The 23,554-nt window shown below is 41.1% G+C and overlaps 1 protein-coding gene across 4 annotated transcripts in view; it reads left to right on the top strand.

The window, feature by feature from the left end:
• Window positions 1-703: 703 nt before the first annotated feature.
• TDRD7 (tudor domain containing 7) overlaps window positions 704-23,554 on the top strand; it is a 76,271-nt gene continuing 53,420 nt past the window's right edge. For 2 of the 4 annotated variants that reach the window (XM_027039493.2, XM_027039492.2), the window contains exons 1-4: window positions 704-859; window positions 16,467-16,679; window positions 19,467-19,608; window positions 20,574-20,787. In XM_027039493.2, the coding sequence (XP_026895294.1) occupies window positions 16,473-16,679; window positions 19,467-19,608; window positions 20,574-20,787 (563 nt within the window). In that variant the 5' untranslated portion in view covers window positions 704-859; window positions 16,467-16,472. Of the gene's footprint in view, window positions 860-3,853; window positions 3,925-16,466; window positions 16,688-19,466; window positions 19,609-20,573; window positions 20,788-23,554 lie in introns of those variants that run through there. The other 2 variants (XM_027039497.2, XM_027039494.2) reach the window with 2 other exon arrangements.

Here is a 23,554-nt window from a genome sequence, read left to right as displayed (position 1 = left end):
TAATGAATGAAGGAATGAATTCGACAAATATTTATTTAACCCTTATGTGCCAGGCACAATCCTACGCTCCGGGAATAGGTTAGGGAGCATGACAAAGATTCCTGTGCTCACAGAGCTTAATTCGAGGACATGATAAGTAAAATACATACAGTGCGCTCAAGAGAGAGAAAGCTGAGAAGTGAGAAACTCCGGGAAGCAGATTGACATTTTTTAAAGTAGCACCTTCTTCGAAAAGGTGACGCTTCGGCAAAACCTAAAGGAAATGAGCGGACCAGGTGGACGTCTGGGAGGGTTAAAAGTAACTGTTCCTGTTAACCAAAAGAATGAGCAAGAGTTGACTGAAACGTCTGACTTGGGCGTGAAGCAAGCATGCAAGAGCGCGTTAACTGCTGGTGAGGTCCTGCTGGGTGTGAAGTGCCGGGTCCCGGCCGGGCCTGCCCGCGGGTACTTGCGTTGTCCGCGGGTACTTGCGTTGTCCACGGGGAGGCGCGCCTGAACCCGCCCCGCAGTCGTCTTCCGCCGTCGGCCCGTGCGTGGGCACGCGCAGAAACCGCTAGGCGGCGTCGGTTTCCCTCCCCACGCGCGGACGCCGGCGTGGGCCGACGCGGCCGGAGAGCCGGCGCGTGCGCAGAGCCGAGGCCGGGCTGCCTTCGGGGCGGGGCGGAGCGGGGCGGGGCAGAGCGGGGCGGGGCGGGGCGGGGCGGGGCGGGGGCTTGAGGTGAATCCCGAGCGGTGGCTGCGGCTCAGGCCGTGCGGGGAAACCGAAAGTGGGCGGCGGCCGCGGCTGTGGGCCTGGCGGAGACGGTGGCGGGAGCTGGGCCCAGAGGCGCGGGGACGGGCCGTGGGCCCCCGGGACGAGGTGAGCGCAGGGTTTGCCGCTGCGGGCGCGACAGGTGCCGGGCGGCGTCAGACGGGGTTTCGGGCGGGCGCGGCGCACCTGGGTCACTGGAGGGACAGTGGCCCGGACGGGACTGGAACGGGCCCGGGGCCTCTTCCCGGCAGCCGCAGGAGATGCCCCGCAAGGGGGGGGTGGGCGGGGAGTTGGAGTTCCAGAGCGTTGTTTTAAATCTCTGATCGGACCCCTCCCCCGGCCGCTTGGTGACGGGCTGGGCGTCCGCCCGGGAGCCTGACAGACCCTCCTGCCGCCGGGCAAGTCAGTGCAGCGGGGGAAATGCAGCAGTAGGGGTGTGGACGAAGGGCGGGAGACGCTGACCAGGAAGTGGTTCCACTGCCGCCCCTCCGGAGCAGGGCATATCAGAGCCGCCGGCTGTTTGAGCTCGGTATTTTACACGGTGAGCGTTAAGCCCCTCAAAGGCACGGGCCTCTCTCTACAGACCAGCCCCTGCAGGCCGCTCAGGTAATGCAGGACACACATACTATACATTGCTCTCAGACCGGGAGCCCCGGGGCCGGCACACAGCTCTAAGCTAAAAGGAAACACGAATCCTGCAGGGTCAGGTGCTCAGCCTCAAGTTAATGGGAGGGGGATTGGGGCCCGCACAACTTTTCTGCTCCGTTCCGTTTGCGGGGTGTAATGCATTTCCAGTTATCACTGAAGCGTACCAGTCCCGCATGGTTTCAAAGAGCAAGAAAGGCGTATGCCTATATTAGAAAAAAGTTCTGGCCCCAAAGGATTCTGATGACCGCCTTACAAAACAAAACAAGCTACTGATCTAGGTCACCGCCCCGCCCCCCTACGTCCCATGGTGCGGTGGGAAAATTGCAGAACAAGTGTTCTGTCTAGTGGTATAAAACAACTTAGAGACAAGAAGTGAAACTTAGACCCAAATTTCTAACTCATCCTGGGCTGCCTTGATGTGTAGGCGTTGCATACTGCAAACTGTGGGCTTTGCAGACCTGAGTTGGAAATCTGGGCTTCTCCTCTTACTAATTGTGGATGGCGAATAAACTGCTTTCTTTGAGCCTGGTTTTCTGTATTATCAAATGGAAATGTTTAACTTACTCCACAAAGCTTTTGTGAGGTAACTACTGTAAATCCTTTGATTTATTTTAATGGTCGAGACACGTTAGTTCTTTTCCTTACACCAAAGTTCCTATATTTTTCCTAACTGGATTTCAGTTTCTTGGAGGCATCTTTAAGTTTTCTGGATAATATTCATTGGCACTTGGTGGGGGGGTTTGCATTTCCACTTAGTTGACATTTCGGAGCATCAGTTACAGGCAAAGCACTGTGCTCTGTGCAGGGAATTGCTCCTGGGGCCAGCTGGATTAGAATTCACATCTCCTGTGCCTCGGCCCAGGGCCCTTTGGTGGCACACAGATTTCCTCTTTGCTAGTTAAGCACAGTGAGACGGTGAGGCAGCAGTTGGCAGTGCCTTCAGATTTCAGTCCCTGTAGATTGGAGATGGAACATAATCCCTGCTAATGCCCTTTTAAGTGTATTGGTTGAACACGGCTGAATGAACTACTGTGTTTTGTACCAAGACATTTAAACTCCTTGAAGGACTTCTCTTTAAATTCTCTGTGCAATAGAATCTTGTTGGAGACTTGGTATGAATGTAAAGGAAAATACTTTATAATCCAACTCTTAAGTGCCTATTCTGTGTTTGATCAAGCGCTCTTTTCAAGAACTGAGATTTGACAGAGTGCTTTGCATCTGGGCATTTTCAGGATCAGCGGATGAATACAGGAAGGACAGAAATTCCTTGGTACTTGAGTGAAATCTAATTTCATATTTATGTGAATCGCTTTTTCTTTCTCTGTGCAAAACTTTTTTCTCTGCCCTCTACTCCCATATTTGTGCTTTTGAAAGCTTCATTCTTTTTATAATTTCCTCAGTGGGCCAAATGTGTGTGTGTGTTTTTACATTTTTTCTTCGAACCAAAAGTAATTGATTTTGTCATTTTTAGCTGAGATGTGTATACATGCCAATGAGAGCTTCTGGTCGGCATGAAATACCTAGTGACTTGCAAACATACTCAATATTTTAGCTGTGCAGCTGTGTCAGGAGGAAGCAAACCTGTGATTTCCTTTAGATCTTTGGACCTCATCTCAGAACTTGAAGGACTCCAGGGAAAGTTGAGAATCACAGATCTTGTCCATCTTCCTTATCACCCATCCATATGAAAAAAAGAGACCTGAAGTGACTCACTCAAAGGATCATAGCTAATTAGTAGCAGACTGGGTTTAAGACCCCAAATCCTAACTAGGTCACTTTATTATCTCCAGAGTTTTTTTCACTAATATGTAGATTTATGGAAGGCCCTTACTTATTATTCATAATATGTAGTTAGTAATGCATGTACACTTTAGAGCTTGAAATAATAATAATAATAGTAAAAACCCTGTTCCCTAAAGATACCCTGTGGGGGTAGATCACCACCTGAAGGCATTAATTACTATCTTTCCTTTTGAAAGAGTTGGTAAAGGAGTAAGTAATTCAGGTGGTAACAAGTAGACTATACTGTAATTGGAAAGAAAAGAGAACATGTTAACATGTTGCAAGATGAGAAATCATCCGGGAAGGGTCTTAGACCAAAGCCTTCCCTCTCTTAGCCTCACTTTATTATAAGATGAGGGGTTTGGGATAAACTAGATGATGTCTAAAATTTTTTCAGCACGGACGTTCTGAACTTTTAGGCCTTGGCATGTTAAAATAGTGTCTTCAAGGGGCACCTGGGTGGTTGAGTCGGTTGAGCATCTGACTCTTGATTTTGGCTTAGGTCATGATCTCACGGTTCGTAACATTGAGCCCTGCGTTGGACTCTGCACTGACAGAATGGAGCCTGCTTGGGATTCTCCCTTTCTCTCTCTCTCTCTCTCTCTCTCTCTCTCTCTCTCTCTCTCAAAAACAAACAAATGAACTTTTTTTTTTTTTAATATTGTCTTCAAATAAAAGGACAGCCAGTTACCAGAAGTATATGCCCTGAGGAGATACTAAAAATTGAGTGGCTGCCCAAGAAGGTAAGAGAGATTACTTGGTGATTTCAGTTTACCCTAATAATTCTTCAGATGTATTTTGGGGTTTAGTGCCACTTTGCAGCTCAAATTTATGACATGAAAAATGCATTGAGGAAGATGAGCCAAACAGTACAGTTGAAAATAGTTAAGAAAAGAGAAACTTAAAGACGAGAAAGCACAGGTGAGAGCCAGAGCAGCTGGGCTAAAGGTCTTTGGGTGTAGGGAGTGAGGAAAGTCAGGCAATGGGAAAGCGATAACATGCAAATGATTGAGTCACAGAGGGTTGGTGGTAAAGGCTGTATCTAGAGGACACAGAAGCCACCTTCTTCTGAATAAGACTTTCTCAGGATGATTACCAGGTGTATTAAAGAGAAAAGCTGTGAGTTTCCAAAATACAGTTTTGAGTGTGAGAATTATTTCAGGCTATTTAAATTACTTAAATCTCTTTCTTTTTTTCTTTTTAAAGGAAGATAATTTTTTTAAACGTCTATTTATTTTGAGAGAGAGCGAGAGAGAGTAGGGGAGGGGCAGAGAGAGGGAGAATCCCAAGCAGGCTCCATGCTGTCAGCACAGAGCCCTATGTGGGGCTCAATCCCATAAACTGGGAGATCATGACCAGGTGCCTCTAAATATCTCTTTGTTAAAGTTGATCATTACTTTCCCCTGTTCCTTGCCCCACTTCTTGTACATTATTAACACTTTTGGGTCCTGTGATTTATTGTGTAGGGAAAAGAAAAAGGACAGAATGAAAGGATAAAATGAGATGTCAATTGCCACCACTGAATATTTGCAGCAGTGAGAGATGCTTTCAGATTTGGGTGCACGCCTTAAATCAGAACGTGGCAGATCCTGTTTCATGCCAGATGATCAGTTAAGGGCTGATCACGAAGTCAGTATTCCATAAGTCCAATTTACTTGCAGAAACCAACTCTACATTTGGAGTAGCTGTCTAAAAGGAAGCCCTAGTTGTGGGAACCAGAAGCCCTGGGTTCTTGTGGTTCTGGCCATAAAGGTATATGAAACTTGGAATAATTGTCCTGGGCCTCAGTTTCCTCATTTTTTTTTTAATTTTTTTTTTAACGTTTATTTATTTTTGAGACAGAGAGAGACAGAGCATGAACGGAGGAGGGGCAGAGAGAGAGGGAGACACAGAATCGGAAGCAGGCTCCAGGCTCCGAGCCATCAGCCCAGAGCCCGACGCGGGGCTCAAACTCACCGACCGTGAGATCGTGACCTGAGCCGAAGTCGGATGCGTAACCGACTGAGCCACCCAGGCGCCCCTCAGTTTCCTCATTTTTAAACGGAAGGATTTAGAGGAGATGGTCTGAAGGTGCTCACCAGCATTCCATGCTTCTCTCGGCTCCCCACTGTGAAGTCGGGCCTCCATCCTATGCTGCTTTCCTAAACCAGGCGGGATACGGGGACATTGTGGGATTGTAGTCTAGCAGGGAATCTCTGCTCTGTGAGCCTTTGCCAAAGTAGTAAGTAACTTTTTGCCTACTAGTTAAGTGAGGAATCTTGGAGGAGATCCAGTGGCTTTCTTTGCAAGCTTTCCAGTTCATAAGTATGTTAATGAGGCAAATAAGAAAATCTTTGGAAAATTCCGATGTTTCAAATTTAATGTGGTTCTAAAAATTTCTCCAATATGCCAATGCTCATTTTACTTTTGGCCGTTTAATGCATATATTCATAGGTAGTCTTCCATCCGCACCGTGCTTCCAGGAAATGCAGGTAACTTTTGAATGGTAAGTACAGGTGACCACTTTTGATGCTTGTCATTTGGAAGAGAAGCAAGGAAAGTGCAATTTGTTGTGACACATTGTGGCCATTTTCTTAAAAAAAAATTTTTTTTAAATGTTTATTTTTGAGACAGAGAGAGACAGAGCATGAGTGAGGGAGGGGCAGAGAGAGAGGGAGACACAGAATGCGAAGCAGGCTCTGGGCTCTGAGCTCTCAGCACAGAGCCCGACACAGGGCTCGGGCCCACAAACCGCGAGATCATGGCCTGAGCCAAAGTCGGACGCTTAACCAACTGAGCCACCCAGACACCCCACATTGTGGCCATTTTCTTCCCCCTGAGGTCTTTGCTAGCTGATCTTGGTCAGTTTTTGAAATTAAAAGTACTATGATTAAATAATTCCCCCAGACATAACTCCACTTTACTCTGGTGTTTATGATTCTTATTCAGCTCAGGCAGACCCTGTATTGTCTAAGGAAACCCTTAAGAATTTTAACTTGAGAAGCTGTGGTCTAAAACAGAGATAACCAACTTTATTTCTCCCAACCTAGCCTAACTTAGTCACCAGGGCTTGCATAACATTGTCAAAATAAAAGTAATTTGAGTTTTTTTAAACTAGAAATTATATTTCTCACAACGCTTTCAGAGAGTAGAAATAAAAGGGGAAAGAGAGTTGGAAGATCAAAATGGCAGCTTTAAAAATTTAGGGAGCCACTTTAGGAAACTTGCAAACTTAATCTTTTGGGGGGAGGATACCTAAAAAATCCTGTCATTGAGGCACAGTTGAAATTCCCATCAACTTCCTTTTGTGCTTCTAATGGATGACATCCAAGATAATAAACTTAATTTTTATAGAGGAAAGTATTCTTGTGTGCTTTTTACAAAAAGTTCTTAAGTGTAATTTGCCATCTATAGAAAATCTTGAAAAATTCCATGATAATCATGGAATTAAATTTTAGAGCATTTTAGGGGCACCTGGGTGGCTCAGTCAGTTAAGCATCCAACTCTCGCTTTCACCTCAGGTCGTGATCTCATGGTTTTGTGAGTTCGAGGCCCACACTGGGCTCTGTGCTGGCAGCATGGAGCCTGCTTGGGATCCTCTGTCTCTCTCTCTCTGCCTCTCCCCCACTCACACTGTCTTGCTTTCTCTCAAAACTAAATAAATTTTTAAAAATTCAGAGCATTTTAAAGCAATACAGATTAGAAAATAATGATTTCTTTAAAGATTTTTTTAGAGAGAGCATGCGAGCAGGGGAGAGGGGAAGAGGGAGAGACAAAGACTCTCAAGGAGGCTCCATGCTCAGCCTGGAGCCAGACAGGGGACTCATCTCTGGGCTCCATCCTATGACCTTGGGATCATGACCTGAGCCAAAATCAAGAGTCAGAAGCTCAAGAGACTGAGCCACCCAGGCATCCCTTTAAAGCTTTAGTTGTAACTTTCCTTTTGTTCATTGTCTAAAGTAGTATTGCTAATGTAGGAGTTGCAAATCCAACTGGAAGAAATTGACAAGCATGAGAATATGACCTACATCTGAACAAGATGAATAGTCACATTTTCCCTCCCAGGCTGTGCTTAACTACCTCTCACCAGTTTGAGATGTTCAGTCTCAGCCCAGGGACTACTTCTCCCTCCAAAAAGTTTTTTTTGCAAATAGAGAATCATAGTGTTCCATGAAAATAGCATATGTAAAGAAAAAAAAGGCGGGGTGGGGAGTGGAAGGGAAGGATAAAGATACTTAATTTGGATTGCAGCCATGTGGTCAAGCCTTGCTTCCCAGTCCTGCCAAGTATAAGGTCTTTTTTTTTTTTTTTTAATGTTTTAAAAAACTTTGTGGAACTTTGCCTACTTAGTAGTTAGGCTTCTACCATTGGCTGATAAAGCATGTAACTACTAAGTGCTGCTGTGAATTCAGTATCGATTTGTGTTTGTGAATCCCAACAGTATATGCGCATTGTTTGGGAAACAGGAATACACGTAAGCGTGAGACACTTGCCAGTATTCAAGCAGTGCCTCCTGCTCATAGGGATGTGTGGACTTCTTACCATAACACTGTGTCCCTGACCTGGGCTTGCTCACTGAGAATGCTGGCTCAGAGTGGAAAGGCCCCGGGGTAATCTACCTGATGGTTCTCAACCACAGCCTGGTGATGCAGTTGGCTCTCTCAGCCAGTTCATAACAATCATGAAAATTTGCAAGTCATTTTTTAATAAAGTAAATTAAAGATGAGTCCTTTAATAGCCTCACATGCATTATGCTATATTTTAGTAAGTAGGAGAGAAAAGGAGTATTAGGTGGATGGAGCACGTGGCATTCGTTCACTCAGTATTTATTGAGTTCTTGTGGGCGAGGCACTAGAGATTCAGTAGTGAACAAAACCTTACACATCCTGGCTTTCATGGAGTTTATAGTCATGTTGGGGAAGCAGGTGGTAAGATTAAGTAAAGAATCTTGAGTGGTGATAAGTGTTAAGGAGTGAAATATGATAGGGAAGGGGTGTAGGGAATATTGGGCAGCTGGCATAACAGTTCTGATTTGGACTAGGGTGTCCAGGGAAGACCTTGCTGAGAAGGTGACCTTTGAGCAAATACCTGAAGGAGCTGAGGCAGTGAGCTGTGTAGCCCCCTGGGACAGGACTTCCCAGACAGAGGGAATGGCAAGTGCCAAAGTCCTGATGTGAGGCTCTCCCAGGCATGTTTGAGGGACAGCAAGGAGGACAGGCTGGGTGGAGTGGAGGGAGTGAAACATAAGGGAAGGAGGAACTGAGGTCAGAGAAGTGGGGTGAGTGCAGATTGTATAGGGCCCTGGTGGTCCCTATGTGAAGAATCGATTCTAGGAGGTTAAGTGGAAGCAGAGACCAGCTAGGAGGCAATTGCCCCAATCCAGGCAAGAGAAGTTGTTGGCGTGGGCTAAGGAGGGTCACCATGGAGTTGGTGAGGAGTGGGGGAATTATGGATGTCAGCCTGTCTGACACCATGTGGTGATGGTGATAAGAGTTGAGAGCCACTAATACTGAACTCTTTTGTTTTACAGCTAAGGAAACTGGGGCCTGGGAGAAAGGATTTGTCCCAGGAAAATAAATGCTTTCTGTGTGGTGATAGTGAACGTGGAGACGCCAGCAAGGGGAGGCATGGGCACAGCCTTCCACAATCCCTTGCCTCTCCCCACAAATCAAATCAAAATTAATATATCAACTACTAATTATCAGCGCCCCCAAATTGTTAATGTCTGGGAGGTCTTTGCAGGCAGCTCTTTCAGAGTAGATCTTAGGAAGGTAGAGGGGACATCTGAGGGGAAGTAGTCTGCAGTGGTTCTCCCAAGGGTGGAAGGAGTAGAAGGCTTTCATATAGGGCAGCCTGTAGAACCAGTCTCTGATTAGCTTCTAAGATGGGATTACACTTGGCCTTTCAAACCATCCTATTGGGCTTCTCTTATGTTTTAGTCATTGGATGTCCATTAGTGAGTAGAACGTCTTTGTCAGAAATTTTTTTACCCCATAAATTAGTGTGATTGCTGCTCACTCCCTAATGTAGCTGGGGAAAAGTAGATCACACTGGGGAGGTAGTAATGGAATAGATGCTCTTTCCAGAAAGAAGGGAAAGGAGGAGGCAGTAGAAACTCCTTCTCAAGGTGAAGGGCAAGTCCTTCCTACTGAAACCCTGGGCAGGGGAATTTATAGTGGTTCTGACTGGGGAGGAGCGTGGTGTACTAAACAGTCTAGTCTAAGCCGATCCAGGTACACTGCTAACACCCAAGCAGGTGTGTTCCTACTTGTGTGCCGACCACCTGGCATTTTATCTACACATTATATGTGTATAATTCATCATCAAGGCCTGCCTGGAAATGCCGGTATACATAGATGCAAAGTCTAGCTTTACTCAGAAGAGCTCTAAATGAAGAGGTGGGAGGGACAGAGTTTTGAAGGAAAGAAGGTGGGCAAGGTGGAAGTAAAAATGTTGGGGAGGCTTGGCTCTGGGACATGAGTAGGTGATCCTTCAGGTTTTCCTCTTGCAAATGAAAACTTGGCCAGTTGGTTTTTCCAACATGAGGAAATAACCATGTAGTTAAAGTTCATTGATCTTTGTTGAGTCAGGAACCATTACAAATCAAAGTATTTCTCTTGTAATCAGGAGTTTACTATTTAAGAGCCTGAATTCATACTTTAGATTCAACTGCCAGCAGCCTTGAGATAGAGGTCCCAAAGCCATCCTCTCTTACCTGCTCCCCAGCATACTCAAAGTGTGTTTGGACGTCAGGGGCAATGGAGGTGCTCAGACCCTATAGCTGTCATATTTTGCTGCTTACTCTTTAGAGTGCCTGTCTGTCTCACTGACTTAGAATCTGTAGCATCCCTGTGAGTGGCTTCCATATATGTTACAGTGTCTTGGTTATTTCCCCTAGGCTTTGGTTTTCTCATCTACAGGATGAGATTACTTTCTTCCCAGAATTAGTATGTATATTAAATTTTTAGAAAATCCAAATCTCAGAATTTGTATAAGAGAAAAAAAATATGTATGTCTACCCAAAGACTTCTGTTCAAAGCAGCCTTATTTATATCCCCAAATTGGAAGCAACCCAAGTGTCTGTCAACATTTGAATGGATAAATGGATTGTGGCACATCCACACAGTGAAATTAGTACTTATCGTAGCATAAGTAGTATTTGCTGAGAAATGGGGTAACACGGGTGAAGCCCAAGAATGCGAGGCAAAAGTGATCTATAGTGACAGAAAGCAGATCAGTGGTTGCCAGGAGACAGGACAGTGTGTATGAGAGGGTGAGAGTTGACTGCAAAGTGGCACAACTTGAAAGAGCTTTTTTTTTCTTTCTCAGAATTATTGAGATATACTTTACATGTAATAACTGTCACCCTTTTTTGTTTACAGTACTCTAAATTTTGACAAACTAATATAGTTTGTCAATCAAGACATAGAATATTCCCATCACCCCCAAAATTGCCTTGTGCCCTCTTATAGTCAATCCCCTTCCTATACTCCCAGCCTTTGGCAACCACTGATTTAATTTCTGTGCCTATAGTTTTGCCTTTTCCAGAATGTTACATAAATAGAATCATACAGTATATAGCCTTTTGTGTCTGGCTTCTTCCACTTGGCATGATGGAAAGAGTCATCCATACAGTTTTAGGTATCAATAGTTTGTTCCTTTTCATTGCTGAGTACTACTTCACTGCATGGATGTGCCACATTGTTTATCCATTCCCCTGTTGATAGACATTTGGATTGTTTCCAATTTGGAGGTACTTATGAACAAAGCTACCATAAACATTTAAAGTACAGGTTTTTGTGTGGACATAGTCATGATTTCTCTTGGGTAATTACCTATGTGTAAGTTTTTTGGGTTGAATATTAAGCATATGCTTTTGACCTCGTAAGAAACTGCCAAGATGTTTTTCAAAGTACTGTTTTGCAAGGCCACCAGGCATGTATGAGAATTCCAGTTGCTCTGTATTCTCATTAGCACTTCATATTAGTGGTTTTTTAAAAATTTAAGCTATTCTTACAGATGTGTCGTGATGCCTCATTGTAGATTTAATTTTGCATTTCCCTGATGAATAATGCCATTGAGCATCTTTTCATGTGTTTTTCGGCCATCTACATCTCTACTTTAGTATGTATTCAAATCTTTTGCACATTTTTAATCAGGCTCTTTGTTTTCTTATTTTTTTTAAGTTAGTCATTTATTTTTGAGAGAGAAAGAGAGCACGCACGCACACATGTGCATAAGTGGCAGAGGAGCAGAGGGAGAGAGAGAATCCCAACCAGGCCCCATGCTCAGTGCTGAGCCCAGTGTGGGGCTCAAGCCCATGGCCAGGAGATCACAACATATGCTCATATTAAGAGTCATATGTTTAACTGACTAAGTCACCCAGATGCCCCTCTTTGTTTTCTTATTGAGTTTTGAGTGTTGTTTATATATACTGGTTATCAGTCCTTTACTAGCTGTGTTATGAAAATATCTTCTTTCAGTCTGTGGCTTGTCTTTTCATTTTCTCAACAGCCTTTAAAGGAGAAGAAATTTAAAATTTTGATGAGATCCAATCTGTCAGTTTTTTCTGCTGTGGTTCTAAAAAATCTTTGCCCAACTCATGGTCACAAAGATTTACTCCTTTGTTTTTTTCTAGACAGTTTACAGTATTAGCTTTTTCAAGTAGGACCTAAATGATCTGTTTTGAGTTAATTTTTGAATATGGTATGAGGTTCATGTTTTGCATATGGATGAGTGGTGGTCCAGCACTATTTGTTGAACTTTGTTCATTGAATTCTTTTGTTAACTTTGTCGAAAATCAGTTGACTATGTGCGTGTGGGTCTTTTTCCGGATTATGTATTGTGTTCTTTTAATGTGACTGCTTTTTTGACAATACCCACATTACTTTGATTAATATACTTTTATAGTCTTGAAATCAGTCTTTTTGCACTGGCTAGGATCTCCAGTGTGATAAATGAATACGGATGAAGAGAGTGAACATTCTTGCCCTGTTCCAATCTTAGGGAGAAAGCATTCATTTTTTCCATTACATATGATGTTAGCTGTGGGTTTTGCATAGATATTCTTTATCAGGTTAAGGAGGTCTCCTTCTATTATTTTCTGAGAGTTTTTATCATAAATATTTTGAACTTTGTCAAATGTCTTTTCTTTACCTATTGATACCATGGGGGTTTTCTCCTGTAGTCTCTTGATTGTAGTCCATTACATTGGTTGATCTTTGAATGTTGAATCAGTCTTGCATTCCTAGAGTAAACTATAGTTGATCATGGTGTGTTATCCTTCTTACATATTGTTGGATTTGATTTGTTAATATTTTGCTGGAAATTTTTGCAGTTATGTTAATGAGGGATATTGGTCTGTGCTTTTCTTGTAATGTCTTTGTCTGGTTTTGATGTCAGCATAATGCTGGCCTCGAAAAATAGATTTAGAAGTATTCCCTTCCCTATGTTTTTTGGAAGAGTTTGTGTAGAAGTGTTATTATTTTTTCTTAAAGTTTTTGGTAGAATTGGCAATAACGCCATATGGGTTTGAGTTTTCCTTGTGTGAAGGTTTTTAACTACAAATTCAACTTCTCTAGTAGATACAGAGATATTAAGGTTATCTGTTTTTTCTTGAGTAAGCTTTGGAATTTGTGTCTTTCAGTGAATTTACTCCATTTCTTCCAATTGACCAAATTTATTGGCATAAATTCATAATATCCTCTTTTTAATATCTATAGGATCTATATTGATGGCCCCTTCTTTAATCCCATTATTAATAATTCCTGTGTTCTCTTTTTTTTTTCCTTGATTAATCTACCTGGAAGTTTGTCAATTTTATTGATGTTTTCAAAACACTAGTTTTGGTTTCATGATTTTTTTCTTTACCTTTTCTATTTCATTACTAATCTTTCATCATTTCAATATTGATTTTGGTCTCATTTTTTATTTCTTCCTTTCTTCTACTTTTGGTATAATGTGCTCTCTTTTCTCAAGGTAGTAGGTTAGACCACTGAATTGGGACCTTTCTTCTTTTCCAACATAAGCATATAATGCTGCAAATTTCCCTCTAGATATTGTTTTAACTGCACCCAGTAAACTTTTGTACACTGTATTTTCAGTCATTTAAAAATATTTTCTGATGTTTTTGTTCTGAAGGAGGCTTCTTTTCTGGCCTTTGTTTTAGAGGTATGTCATTAAATTTGCAAATACATGGGGATTGTCCACGTATCTTTCTGTTACTGATACCTAATTTAATTTTTTCTAGTCACAGGATACTCTTTGTATAATTTCAATTATTCTAATATTCTAAATTGGTCAAGGATTGTATTAAGCCCAAGAATATATTCTGTTTTGGTGAATGTCCCACATGCTCTTGAAAAGAATATATATTCCACTACTGTTGGGGTAGAATATTTTATGGATATCACTTAGGTCAGTGTGGTTGATATTGTTATTAAGCTCTTCTATATCCTTACTGATTTTTTTTGCTTACTGGTTCTACCAATTAGTGAGAAAGGAGTTTTGAATTTTCCAAATAATCATGAATATATTTATTCTTTCAGCTCTATTGGTTTCTGCTTCATGTGTTTTGAAGCACTGATGTTTGGTGCAGTCACATTTAGGATTGTTATATCTCCCCGATGAATTAACTCCTTAATTATGTAATGTCCCTCTTAATCCCAGGTGATATTCCTTGTTCTAGTATTAATTAATCATGTATTTGGATGTCATATCTTTTTCTTTTTACTTTGAATCTATGTGTGTGTATTTAAAATAAATTTCTTGTACATAGTATATAGGTAAGTCTTTTATATCCACTCTACTGATCCTAAATTTTTATTGAGATATTTTCATCATTTACATTTAATGTAACTATTGTTGTGGTTGACTTTAAATCTACCATTTTGCTAGATGTTATCTCTTTTCTGTCCCCCCCACCCTTTTTTTGCCCAATTTTTTTTTTTTACTCCTAATTGCTTTTTTTTTTTTTTAATTCCAGTATAGTTAACATGCAGTGTTAGTTTCAGTTGTACATCTAATTGCTTTTTGGTTGAATTTTTTATCCTGTTTTATATTTACTAATGGCTTATTATTTATATCTCTTTAAAACATTTGTGGTGGTTGCCATAAGGTTTATGATACATGTCTTTATCACATTCCCCTTTCAAATAATATTATACTACACATTGTGTATATATACATAGTATTAATTCAATCTTGGTGCTGGTGGTGACAGTTCTAAAAGAGTTGATGTTTAATGGAGGGAAGTACATAATGAGTACTTAGGATATTTGCCATTTAACCTCACTGTCATTTGAGTATCATATTTATTATTAAGAGCACTCACAAATGAGCTGATATCTTTCCTCCTTTTTAAAATGGACAGATGAGGAAATTGCTAGAATTGTATGCTATTCCTCCTTTTTTTTTTTTTTTAATTTATCTATTTATTTTGAGAGAGAGAGAGAGAGAGAGAGAGCGAGTGAGCATGTGCACAGGGGAGGGGCAGAGAAAGAGGGAGAAAGTGAGTCCCAAGCAGGCTCCTCACTGTCGGCACAGAGACCAATGTGGGGCTCGATCCAACAGACCATGAGATCGTGACCTGAGCCATAATCAAGAGTCAGACACTTAACTGACTGAGCCACCCAGGTGCCCTTCTCCTTTTTGTTTTCTAAACCAGAGAAAGAATGAGACTGTCTAGAATTCTGTGCTGTCCAATTTAGTGTCCACCAGCCACATTTAATTCCAATTAAGTTTAAAATTCAGGTCCTCAGTCATGCTGGCCACATTTCAAGTCCTCAGTCACCACGTGTATTGAACAGTGCAGGTGTAAAACATTTCCATCAGCACAAAATTCTGTTGGATAGCACTGTTGAAGGAGGAATTAACAAGTTGTCCATAGTTTACCTTTCTAAGTCTGCTTTTCCTGGTTTCTTGAATGCCATTCTCTGAATGTATCACCATTCTATTTACTATCAGTCCAGAGGAAATATGAGTGGTTAATCCTAAAAAATGCCAATTACTGACTATTGAATTACTGACTATTGAAGGCCCTTAGCCAGGGCCCCCACAGGTTTCCAAGGTACCAAAATTCATTTTTCTCTCACTTGACTGCTGGGTATGACGCTTTTGAATATACTATTCTTCTTGGTTCTTTCCTCTTTTTGTTTATATGACACCAGTTCTGCCTTTTCTACTTCTATCTCTGGTCACTCTTTCACAGGTTCTTCTTTGTCTTGCCTATCCCTTAATGACAGCCTTCCACAGAGGTCCATCCTTAACTTTATTTTTGACTCCCTGGGCCCCAAATACCATATATATGCTAAAGGTCAACAAATCCCCAGTTCAGACCTCTAACCTGAGTTCCTCATGAATATATCTGTGTGGCTGCCCTGTATGCATCCCAGCCTCCATATGTCCCAGATGAATTCACTCTTTTCTTCTCTTGCAAACTTGCCTCTACCCCATCTCAATGTGGGTCATTACTGTCTGCTGTGTTTCTGAGCCAGAAACTTGGAAACTCCCTCATAATCCAAACCAGTTAATCAATTTCTGTTGATTCTACCTCCTAATTACTTCTCAAATTGATTTTTTGTTTATTCCCAACTTCCTGTTTTTAAGTCCTCCATATTTTCAAGTGTTCTTACAAACTCATTAGTCTTTCTCCTTCCCATTTGTCTTCTCCACTACTGAATAGTTATCTTTCTAAAATGCAAAGCTGATCACTTTATTTCCCTATTTAAAATTCTTCTAAGGCCCCACATTATGTTTGGCAAAAATGCACACATGTAAACATAATATAGGGGTCTCTTCTGAGTCTGCCTCTTCCCACCTCTTCCCACCTCTTTTATCCTCGTCTTTCAGTCCTCAACTTACAATCTTAGAGTCTTCATTCAATCATGTCCAGCCACTTAACTGCCTGGAACTCCTCAGAATCAACCATCTATTTCTCTCTGACTTCTGTGCCCTTTGAACTTTCTATTCCCTTTACTTGAGGCTGATACCTCTCCCCATCCTCACCCCACCACACACCCTTTTCCTCCTTGCCTGGCTGATTCCTTCCTGTCCTTCAGGATTCCATTCAGACCTCCCCTCTGGGAACGTTTCCCTGATACCTTCCCTCCCCAGATTAGTCTTTGTGCATCTTGGACTTGCCCTGTGTTCTCATAGTATTCTGTGCTTTTCTCCACCATAGTAATCTCCCTATATTGTAACAGCATTGAAAGTATTCAGTAACAATTGATGGGATAACCTAACAACTTCGAATGAGTTCACAGACTAATAAATCATATTATAGAAACCTTCTATTGTGTTCTTACAGGTGAAGATGCTGGAAGCAGATCTGGTTTCAAAAATGCTACGAGCTGTTCTGCAGTCTCATAAGAACGGAATAGTATTACCCCGCCTCCAAGGAGAGTACAGATCCTTGACTGGAGACTGGATTCCCTTTAAGCAGTTAGGTTACCCAACACTAGAAGCCTATCTGAGAAGTGTGCCAGCAGTTGTGAGGATAGAGACTAGTAGATCTGGAGAGGTAAGAAGGTAATTGTGCATGTCAAGAGTCAAACCAATTCTTTTTTTCTCTTCTAATGTTTATTTTTGAGACAGAGACAGGCCATGAGTGGGGGTGGGGCAGAGGGAAAGGGAGACATAGAATCCGAAGTAGGCTCCAGGTTCTGAGCTGTCAGCACAGAGCCCGACGTGGGGCTCGAATTCGTCAACTGCGAGATCATGACCTGAGCCGAAGTTGGTCGCTCAACCGACTGAGCCACTCAGGCGCCCCAAGAGTCAGACCAATTCTTAATTGCCTGCCTGGCACTTCTAATCTCCTAACTAGGACAGAAGTCAAAGTGAAAAGCATTAGCTAAGTGGTTTGAGATTGTTAGTGATAGAAAGCATCCAAGACACAGCCTAAATTCTGATGTCTTTTGTTTTATCCCTCAGATTCTTTTTGATGTAAAACTTGGACTCTAGTCACTATAGATGAAAAAATTTAAAGTTTACCCAGTCATTAGCATTCAAGCAAAATAAGTGTACTGGAGACCTAAATGCCAGGTGTCAGCACCCATGCATTATACACCTGCTACAACTGTTTTTGCTCAGGTCACTAATGACCTCCTGATTATCAGAGCTAATAGATACTCTTAAATTCTCATTGTTTGACCTCATTCCTATCTGTTCCTACTATCTGGACCCTAGTTGAGTCTCTAGTGGATCATTCAGCACTTTGATTTTTTTTTAATATTTTTTAAGTTTATTATCTATTTATTTATTATGAGAGAGAGAGAGAGAGAGAGTATGAGCAGGGGAGGGGAAGAGCAAGAGGGAGAGAGGGAATCCCAAGCAGACTCCACACTGTCAGTGCAGAGCCTGATGTGGGGCTCGAGCTCACGAACTGTGAGAGCATGACCTGAGCTGATATCAAGAGTCAGATGCTTAACTGACTGAGCCACTGAGCGCCCCAACACTTTGATTATTACAGGCCTTCCCTACCATTCTCCTTGTCCTCCTTAATCCCTTCTTTCTCTAGGCTGTTCTACCCTTCACACCAATATGATAAGACTATTTAAATCTTTTAGTTTCTCTGGAAGAATATTTTATATAGAGCATGGCAATTTGGTGGTAGCAATGAAATGTTTTATTGCACATACCCTGTGACCCAGCAGTTTCACCCCCTGGTATCTCCCCAATATATGGTATGAAAGATATGGACAAACCATTGTCCAAAAGACAAAAAGCACCCACCTTACCAAACAGCATATTCTTCTGGGTTCATTTCTACATAGGTAAATAGATATAACAGATCTGGGGTATTTCTTACCCAAACTTGTAATAGTTGTTCTGTTTGGGGGCATGGGGAAGGCAGTGGGTGGAGGAGGCAACAGGGGAGAAGGATCAGGAGAGTGATCAAAGGGAAGGTTCACCTGTGTGTAATCATTTTTATAAGGATCATGTCTAAATTAATTAAATACTATATTAATAATAAAACTTGCTTCAATATCCCTGATTCTTCTAGACAGATTTAAGCCCCCCTTTCTGTCTACTTGACACTTTGTAATACATCCAATATAGCATTTAACATAATGCTTTCTATTTAGTCTCTTTGTGTCCCTTTTTCTTCATAAGTTTCTTGAGGATGAATGATTGTTTTTTAACTCCAGATAGTTCTTAATAAATATGTGTTTGAATATATGAATGATCAAATGTCTCATGAATTAATAATGCCTCATATGGTTACTGTGCTGTAATTTACTCAACCCTGTTCTCCTATTATGGACATTTTGACTGTTTCCAGGTTTTGATAGTTAAAATAACCCCTCTTGCACATATTTTGGTATGTAAAGTTTTTTTTTCAGTTATATTCGTGTAATATATTTTCAGGAATAGAAATACCGGGCCAAAGAATAGGAGCATGTCTTGGCTTTTGTAAAGCCTCATTGCTTTCCTGTTCTTGATTTCTACTTAGAACCAGAGCCTTTATCGCTAGAGGTGGCTTTAGAGACCATCTAGTCCCAGTATTCTACACACTGGAAAAAAATCTCCCATATATCACACCAATTTTTTAAAAGATGAAAAGCTGAGCTGCTGTGTTTGAAGCAGGTGCTTCAGGGTCCAGTGCCTCTGCTTGCCCTGCCTTGCCCTCACCGCACTGCCACTGTGAGGCTCCAGAGTTACCTTCATGGAATCTGGTGGCACCAATGAACAGTTTGAAAACCCTAGATCTAAGCCCACTCCTGTTTTATAGCTGAGAGAGTGTACTACAATGTGGGAGCTAAGCTGCTTTGTCCCAAGTCATCCAGCTAATCTGTTTCAGTGGCAAGATTAGGATTGGGTTGTCTTTGAGAGGTAATAAAAATAGCGATCATGAGTACCTACTTTGGATTCAGAGAGATAACCTAGCTGTGTCACTCGGGAAGGTTGCTTAACTTCCCTGAGCCTCTGTTCTCCCATGTATAAAATCAAAATAAAATATATCTCACAGATTATATGAAATAATATGTGCAGATCACAGGTTTCTTTTGGTTCATTGGTTAATCCCATAGTACCTAGCACATTATAGATGTTTAGTGAATACTTGTTTAAGGAATAAATGAAATTTTCAATTTGAGGAGAGATCATTCAATGTGCTAGACTATTCTTGATGTCTCTTATAGAATGTAATTTTGCTCTAACAGTATCAAAAAGAGAGAGGGATGTGAATATTTGCATACAGCTTGAGTTGGAACATGTAAACTCACTAAGATCCACTTTTAAAAATCGGCCTCTAGGCAGCAGTGAATCTGAGAAATGTTTCTCCTCTCACCTTGCCTCTCGTGAATAGATTACCTGCTATGCCATGGCCTGCACAGAAACTGCAAGAATTGCTCAGCTTGTGGCTCGTCAGAGGAGTTCTAAAAGGAAAACTGGGCGGCAAGTTAATTGTCAGATGAGAGTGAAGAAAACTATGCCATTTTTTCTAGAAGGTAAGGTCTTTTCACATGCTAAAATTTTTAAACCTATCTATGAATACATTGTCATATGGAATTATGGAAATATTGCTTGTATTCATGATAAACACCTATATTTGTTAGCATTCATAGGTCAAGAGGGAAATCTTAAAGCTAGTACTGTATTTCCATTTGAAATGAAGTGAAGATGATGAGCATGACTCACTAAGTTATTACACAATGTGAGATAATTCAGTTTTAATTAAGCTTATTATGGCAAAGTGTTGTTTTATTCTTTTAGGTTTTTGAGGGGGGAAAGCCTCATCCAGAATGTTGGATGAACCAAGAACCTATGATTTAATGTCTTATTTAGCAAGTCATGTCTTTTATATTAAGATCCTCTATTTTTGGAAAAACATGAATTATATTGTACACAAAGGTGTTATAGGCAACTTAGCCAGTGTTTACTGAACAATTATTTCAGAGAGCTTTTAATCAGTTCTAAAACTAAATTCTCAAGATATAGTTCAATGATAATATGAAGGAGTAGACCCCCAAATGCCACCGTGAGCATTTTAGACAAGGGAACAGTCATGGGAGAATGGCCATGTAGGGCTTCATGGCAAAGGGGGATTGAACCCAGATCTTGAATGAGGGGAAGAATTTCAATTGATGGAGAAGAAATGGGAGGCCTGAGATATGGCTGAGTGTGCTACATTTGTAGCAACATGGGGTGGCTGCCACTGAAGTGTTGGTTGGTGAGTAGAGGGAAGGTAACTGGCTAATTTAGCAGATGAAGCCACGTTTTGAAGAAATCTCATCTGCTGAATACCAATGTCTACTTCCCCTACTGACAAACCCTGTAGTGGCAACTTCCTCGTGTTCTTACAAACTATTCTGAGAATAGAGACTCCCAGAAAACATCTGGACAGGGGAGTGGCATAGTGACACAAAGCTTTTGGGAAGCTAATTGATTCCATTATGTATGCCTAACTTCACAGGAAAACCAAAAGCAACCCTCAGACAACCAGGATTTTCTTCAGATTTTTCTATCAGCAAAAAACCTAATCCAACACTGCTAAGAGACAGAGGAAACTCTCTTGGAGTTAAGTCTGATGCTGAAATGCCGCCTTACACGTTACACACAACTGCTGGAAGTGAAGTATTCAAAGACGTTCCAGTGCAGAGACATGTGACCATGTCTACCAGCAACAGGTATTTGGGCTTTGTCTGGCTAAAAGGAGAAGTTTGGTGAATCTATGATAATAAATGTTAAAAGCGTTCCGGATAAGAAGGAAATACTTTCTGTTTTACCTAACGTAAGTTCACATGTAGCAGAGAGATGCATCCTGGCTACCTGAATGTCATTGTCTGAGTATCTTCATTTTATATTTTCTCTACATTGTTGGTAATTTCTCCTTGTAAAATTCATTTTGAAAGCTCTCACAGGAAAAGAAAAGGCTCTTGAAGGCTATTCTAAGATGCTATTTCAGGATAACTTACAACTTTTTCTGAAAACCTTTCTTATAATTAGTTTTATAACTTCTAGGTAACATTCTTGATTTGCACATTCCACTGTGCTCCAATAATCATATCTATAATTATATAGATTATATATATATATATATTATATTATATGATTATACCTATAATCATACATCCATGCATCAGCATATCCGACTGGCAATATTAACACAACCTTCAAGTCCTAGTTTGAGTGCTGCCATTTATTAGCCAGGTGAACAAGTGAAATGATTTCATCTTTTAGGGCTGTGGTTTGTTGTTGTGGTTTGTTGAATGAAAATGTTAAACTAGGTGACCTCAAAGTTCCTTTTCGGCTTTAAATCTTATACTTTTTGTAAGGTAATTCAGGTCAGCAAACTATGACCCACGGGCTAAATCTGGCCCATTGCCTGTTTTGTGTAAATAAAGTTTTATTGAAACAAAGCCACATCCCTTTGTTTATATCATTGTCTGTGATTTCCTTTGCGCAACTGCAGTTAAGTAGTTGTGCAGAGACATTATGGCCTGCCAAACCTAAAATAGGCACTAGTGGACACTTTTACAGGAAACATTTACCAACTCCTGATATAGATGAATGAGTATCCCATTCTTTCTTTTTGTGCCTTTATAAAACAAATTTTGTTGTATTATTTTTTAAGTTTATTTATTTTGAGAGAGAGAGAGAGAGAGAGAAAACGTGAGCAGGGGAAGGGGTAGGGGTGGGGGTAGAGAGAATCCCAAGCAGGCTCTGCACTGTCAGCACAGAACCCGATGTGGGGCTTGGATTCACAAAACCGTGAGATCATGACCTGAGCCGAAATCAAAAGTCAGACACTTAACTGACTGAGCCACCCAGGCGCCCCATGTTATATCCCTTTAAATTGGTGTTCAAATATTCCATTTTGTGTAAAAGCTACACCTCCCCCACCCCAGCACTCCCCCTACTATACTAGAATATTTAGAATTATTTTTTTTAACTTAGTTAAAATTTTTTATAATGGTATATATTTAGTGCTATTTATGGTTAGTTATAATTTTGATAAGGTCTAGAAAATACATAGTTAGAACTTGGATCTTGACCCAAAGCACTAGTTAGGGCCAGCATGTGACTGAGGTACCACTGTTTCCTCTGCTTCCATGCCTCCATTTCAAGTTCCCATTTTGAATTGAATCTATAAAATGATAACAAAACCAAGACATACTGGATTGTGGGCCCAGGAGAACATTCTCTACCCCATGGTCTGGTGTCTCCTACCCATCTCTTACTGGCAAGGGGCAACCCAGGTAAGTGCCTTCCATTCCTCCAGGTAGGACCAGCAGTGATTGAGAGGGGGCTGTGCTAGCACCAAGATGCCCAAAGAGCAGGCCCAAGATCGTGCTTTCTGACCTACAGCCTAGTGTGTTCTCACCCTCTTTCACCTGGCAGCATTAGGTCCAGGGAAGTGCATTCTGTTCCTGTGGGCAGCACCTGATCAAGAAGGAGCCCCAACAGCAACAAGTAAATTTAAGTTAGCCCATAAGGGCTCTGAAAAATCAGTTATCATTGGAACTACAGCTACAAATGTGGGCCAGGAGCTGTGTGCTAAACCTAAGCAGGTGATTGCCTGCTAAAATAGGGCTTTTAAATTGGATTAATAGTTTCCTAACATATGTCCAAATGTCCAGGATACAATAAAAAGTCACTTGTTATACTAAGAACCAGGATAGTGACAACTTGAATGAGAAAAGGCAGTTGACAAATGCCAAGAGCAAGATCAGTCAGATGTTGGAATTATCTGGCAAGAATTTTACAGCAGCTCTCCTAAAATGCTTCAATGAGCAAATGAAAAGAATTTGGGGGGGCAAAATGGAAAAAAAAGAAAATTCACCAAAGAAGTAGAACATATAAAAAAGAATGAAATGGAAACTGTAGTATTAAAAAAATGGAACACCAAACTAAAAAACTCACTGGGTAAGCTCAACAACAGAATGAATACGACAGAGGGAAGAATCCATGAACTCAAAGATAGAGCAATAGAAATTACACAATCTGACCAACAGAGTAAATAGACTTCCTTCAAAAACAAAACAAACAAAAGAACACCTACCAAAGCCTGAGGGGCCTTTGGAAATAAAACACCTAGCAGAGCCTTAGGAATATGTGGGGGAAAATAAGAAAAGATCTAACATTTGTATTATCAGTGTCTTGGGAGGAGAGAAAGAGTGGGGCTGAAAGAGTATTTGAACACAAAATGGCTGAAAACTTCTCAAATGTGGCTAAGGATATAATCCTACAGATTCAAGAGTTCAGAGAATCCTAAAAAAGATCCAAGAAACCCACATGAAGACACATCATATTAAACTTCCAAAAGCTAAAGACAAAAAATCTTAAAAACAGCAAGAAATGACACATCACTTATAGGAGATTACCAGTTTTAATGACAGTGGATTTCTCATCTATGACCATGGAGGAACCCTGAAGGAAGGAAACAGCACATTT

Source organism: Acinonyx jubatus, chromosome D4 (assembly GCF_027475565.1).
Source record: "Acinonyx jubatus isolate Ajub_Pintada_27869175 chromosome D4, VMU_Ajub_asm_v1.0, whole genome shotgun sequence".
Classification (NCBI taxonomy): Eukaryota; Metazoa; Chordata; class Mammalia; order Carnivora; family Felidae; genus Acinonyx; species Acinonyx jubatus.
Note: the sequence above shows the minus strand (reverse complement) of the source record. Positions and strands in the feature narration are given on the sequence as shown.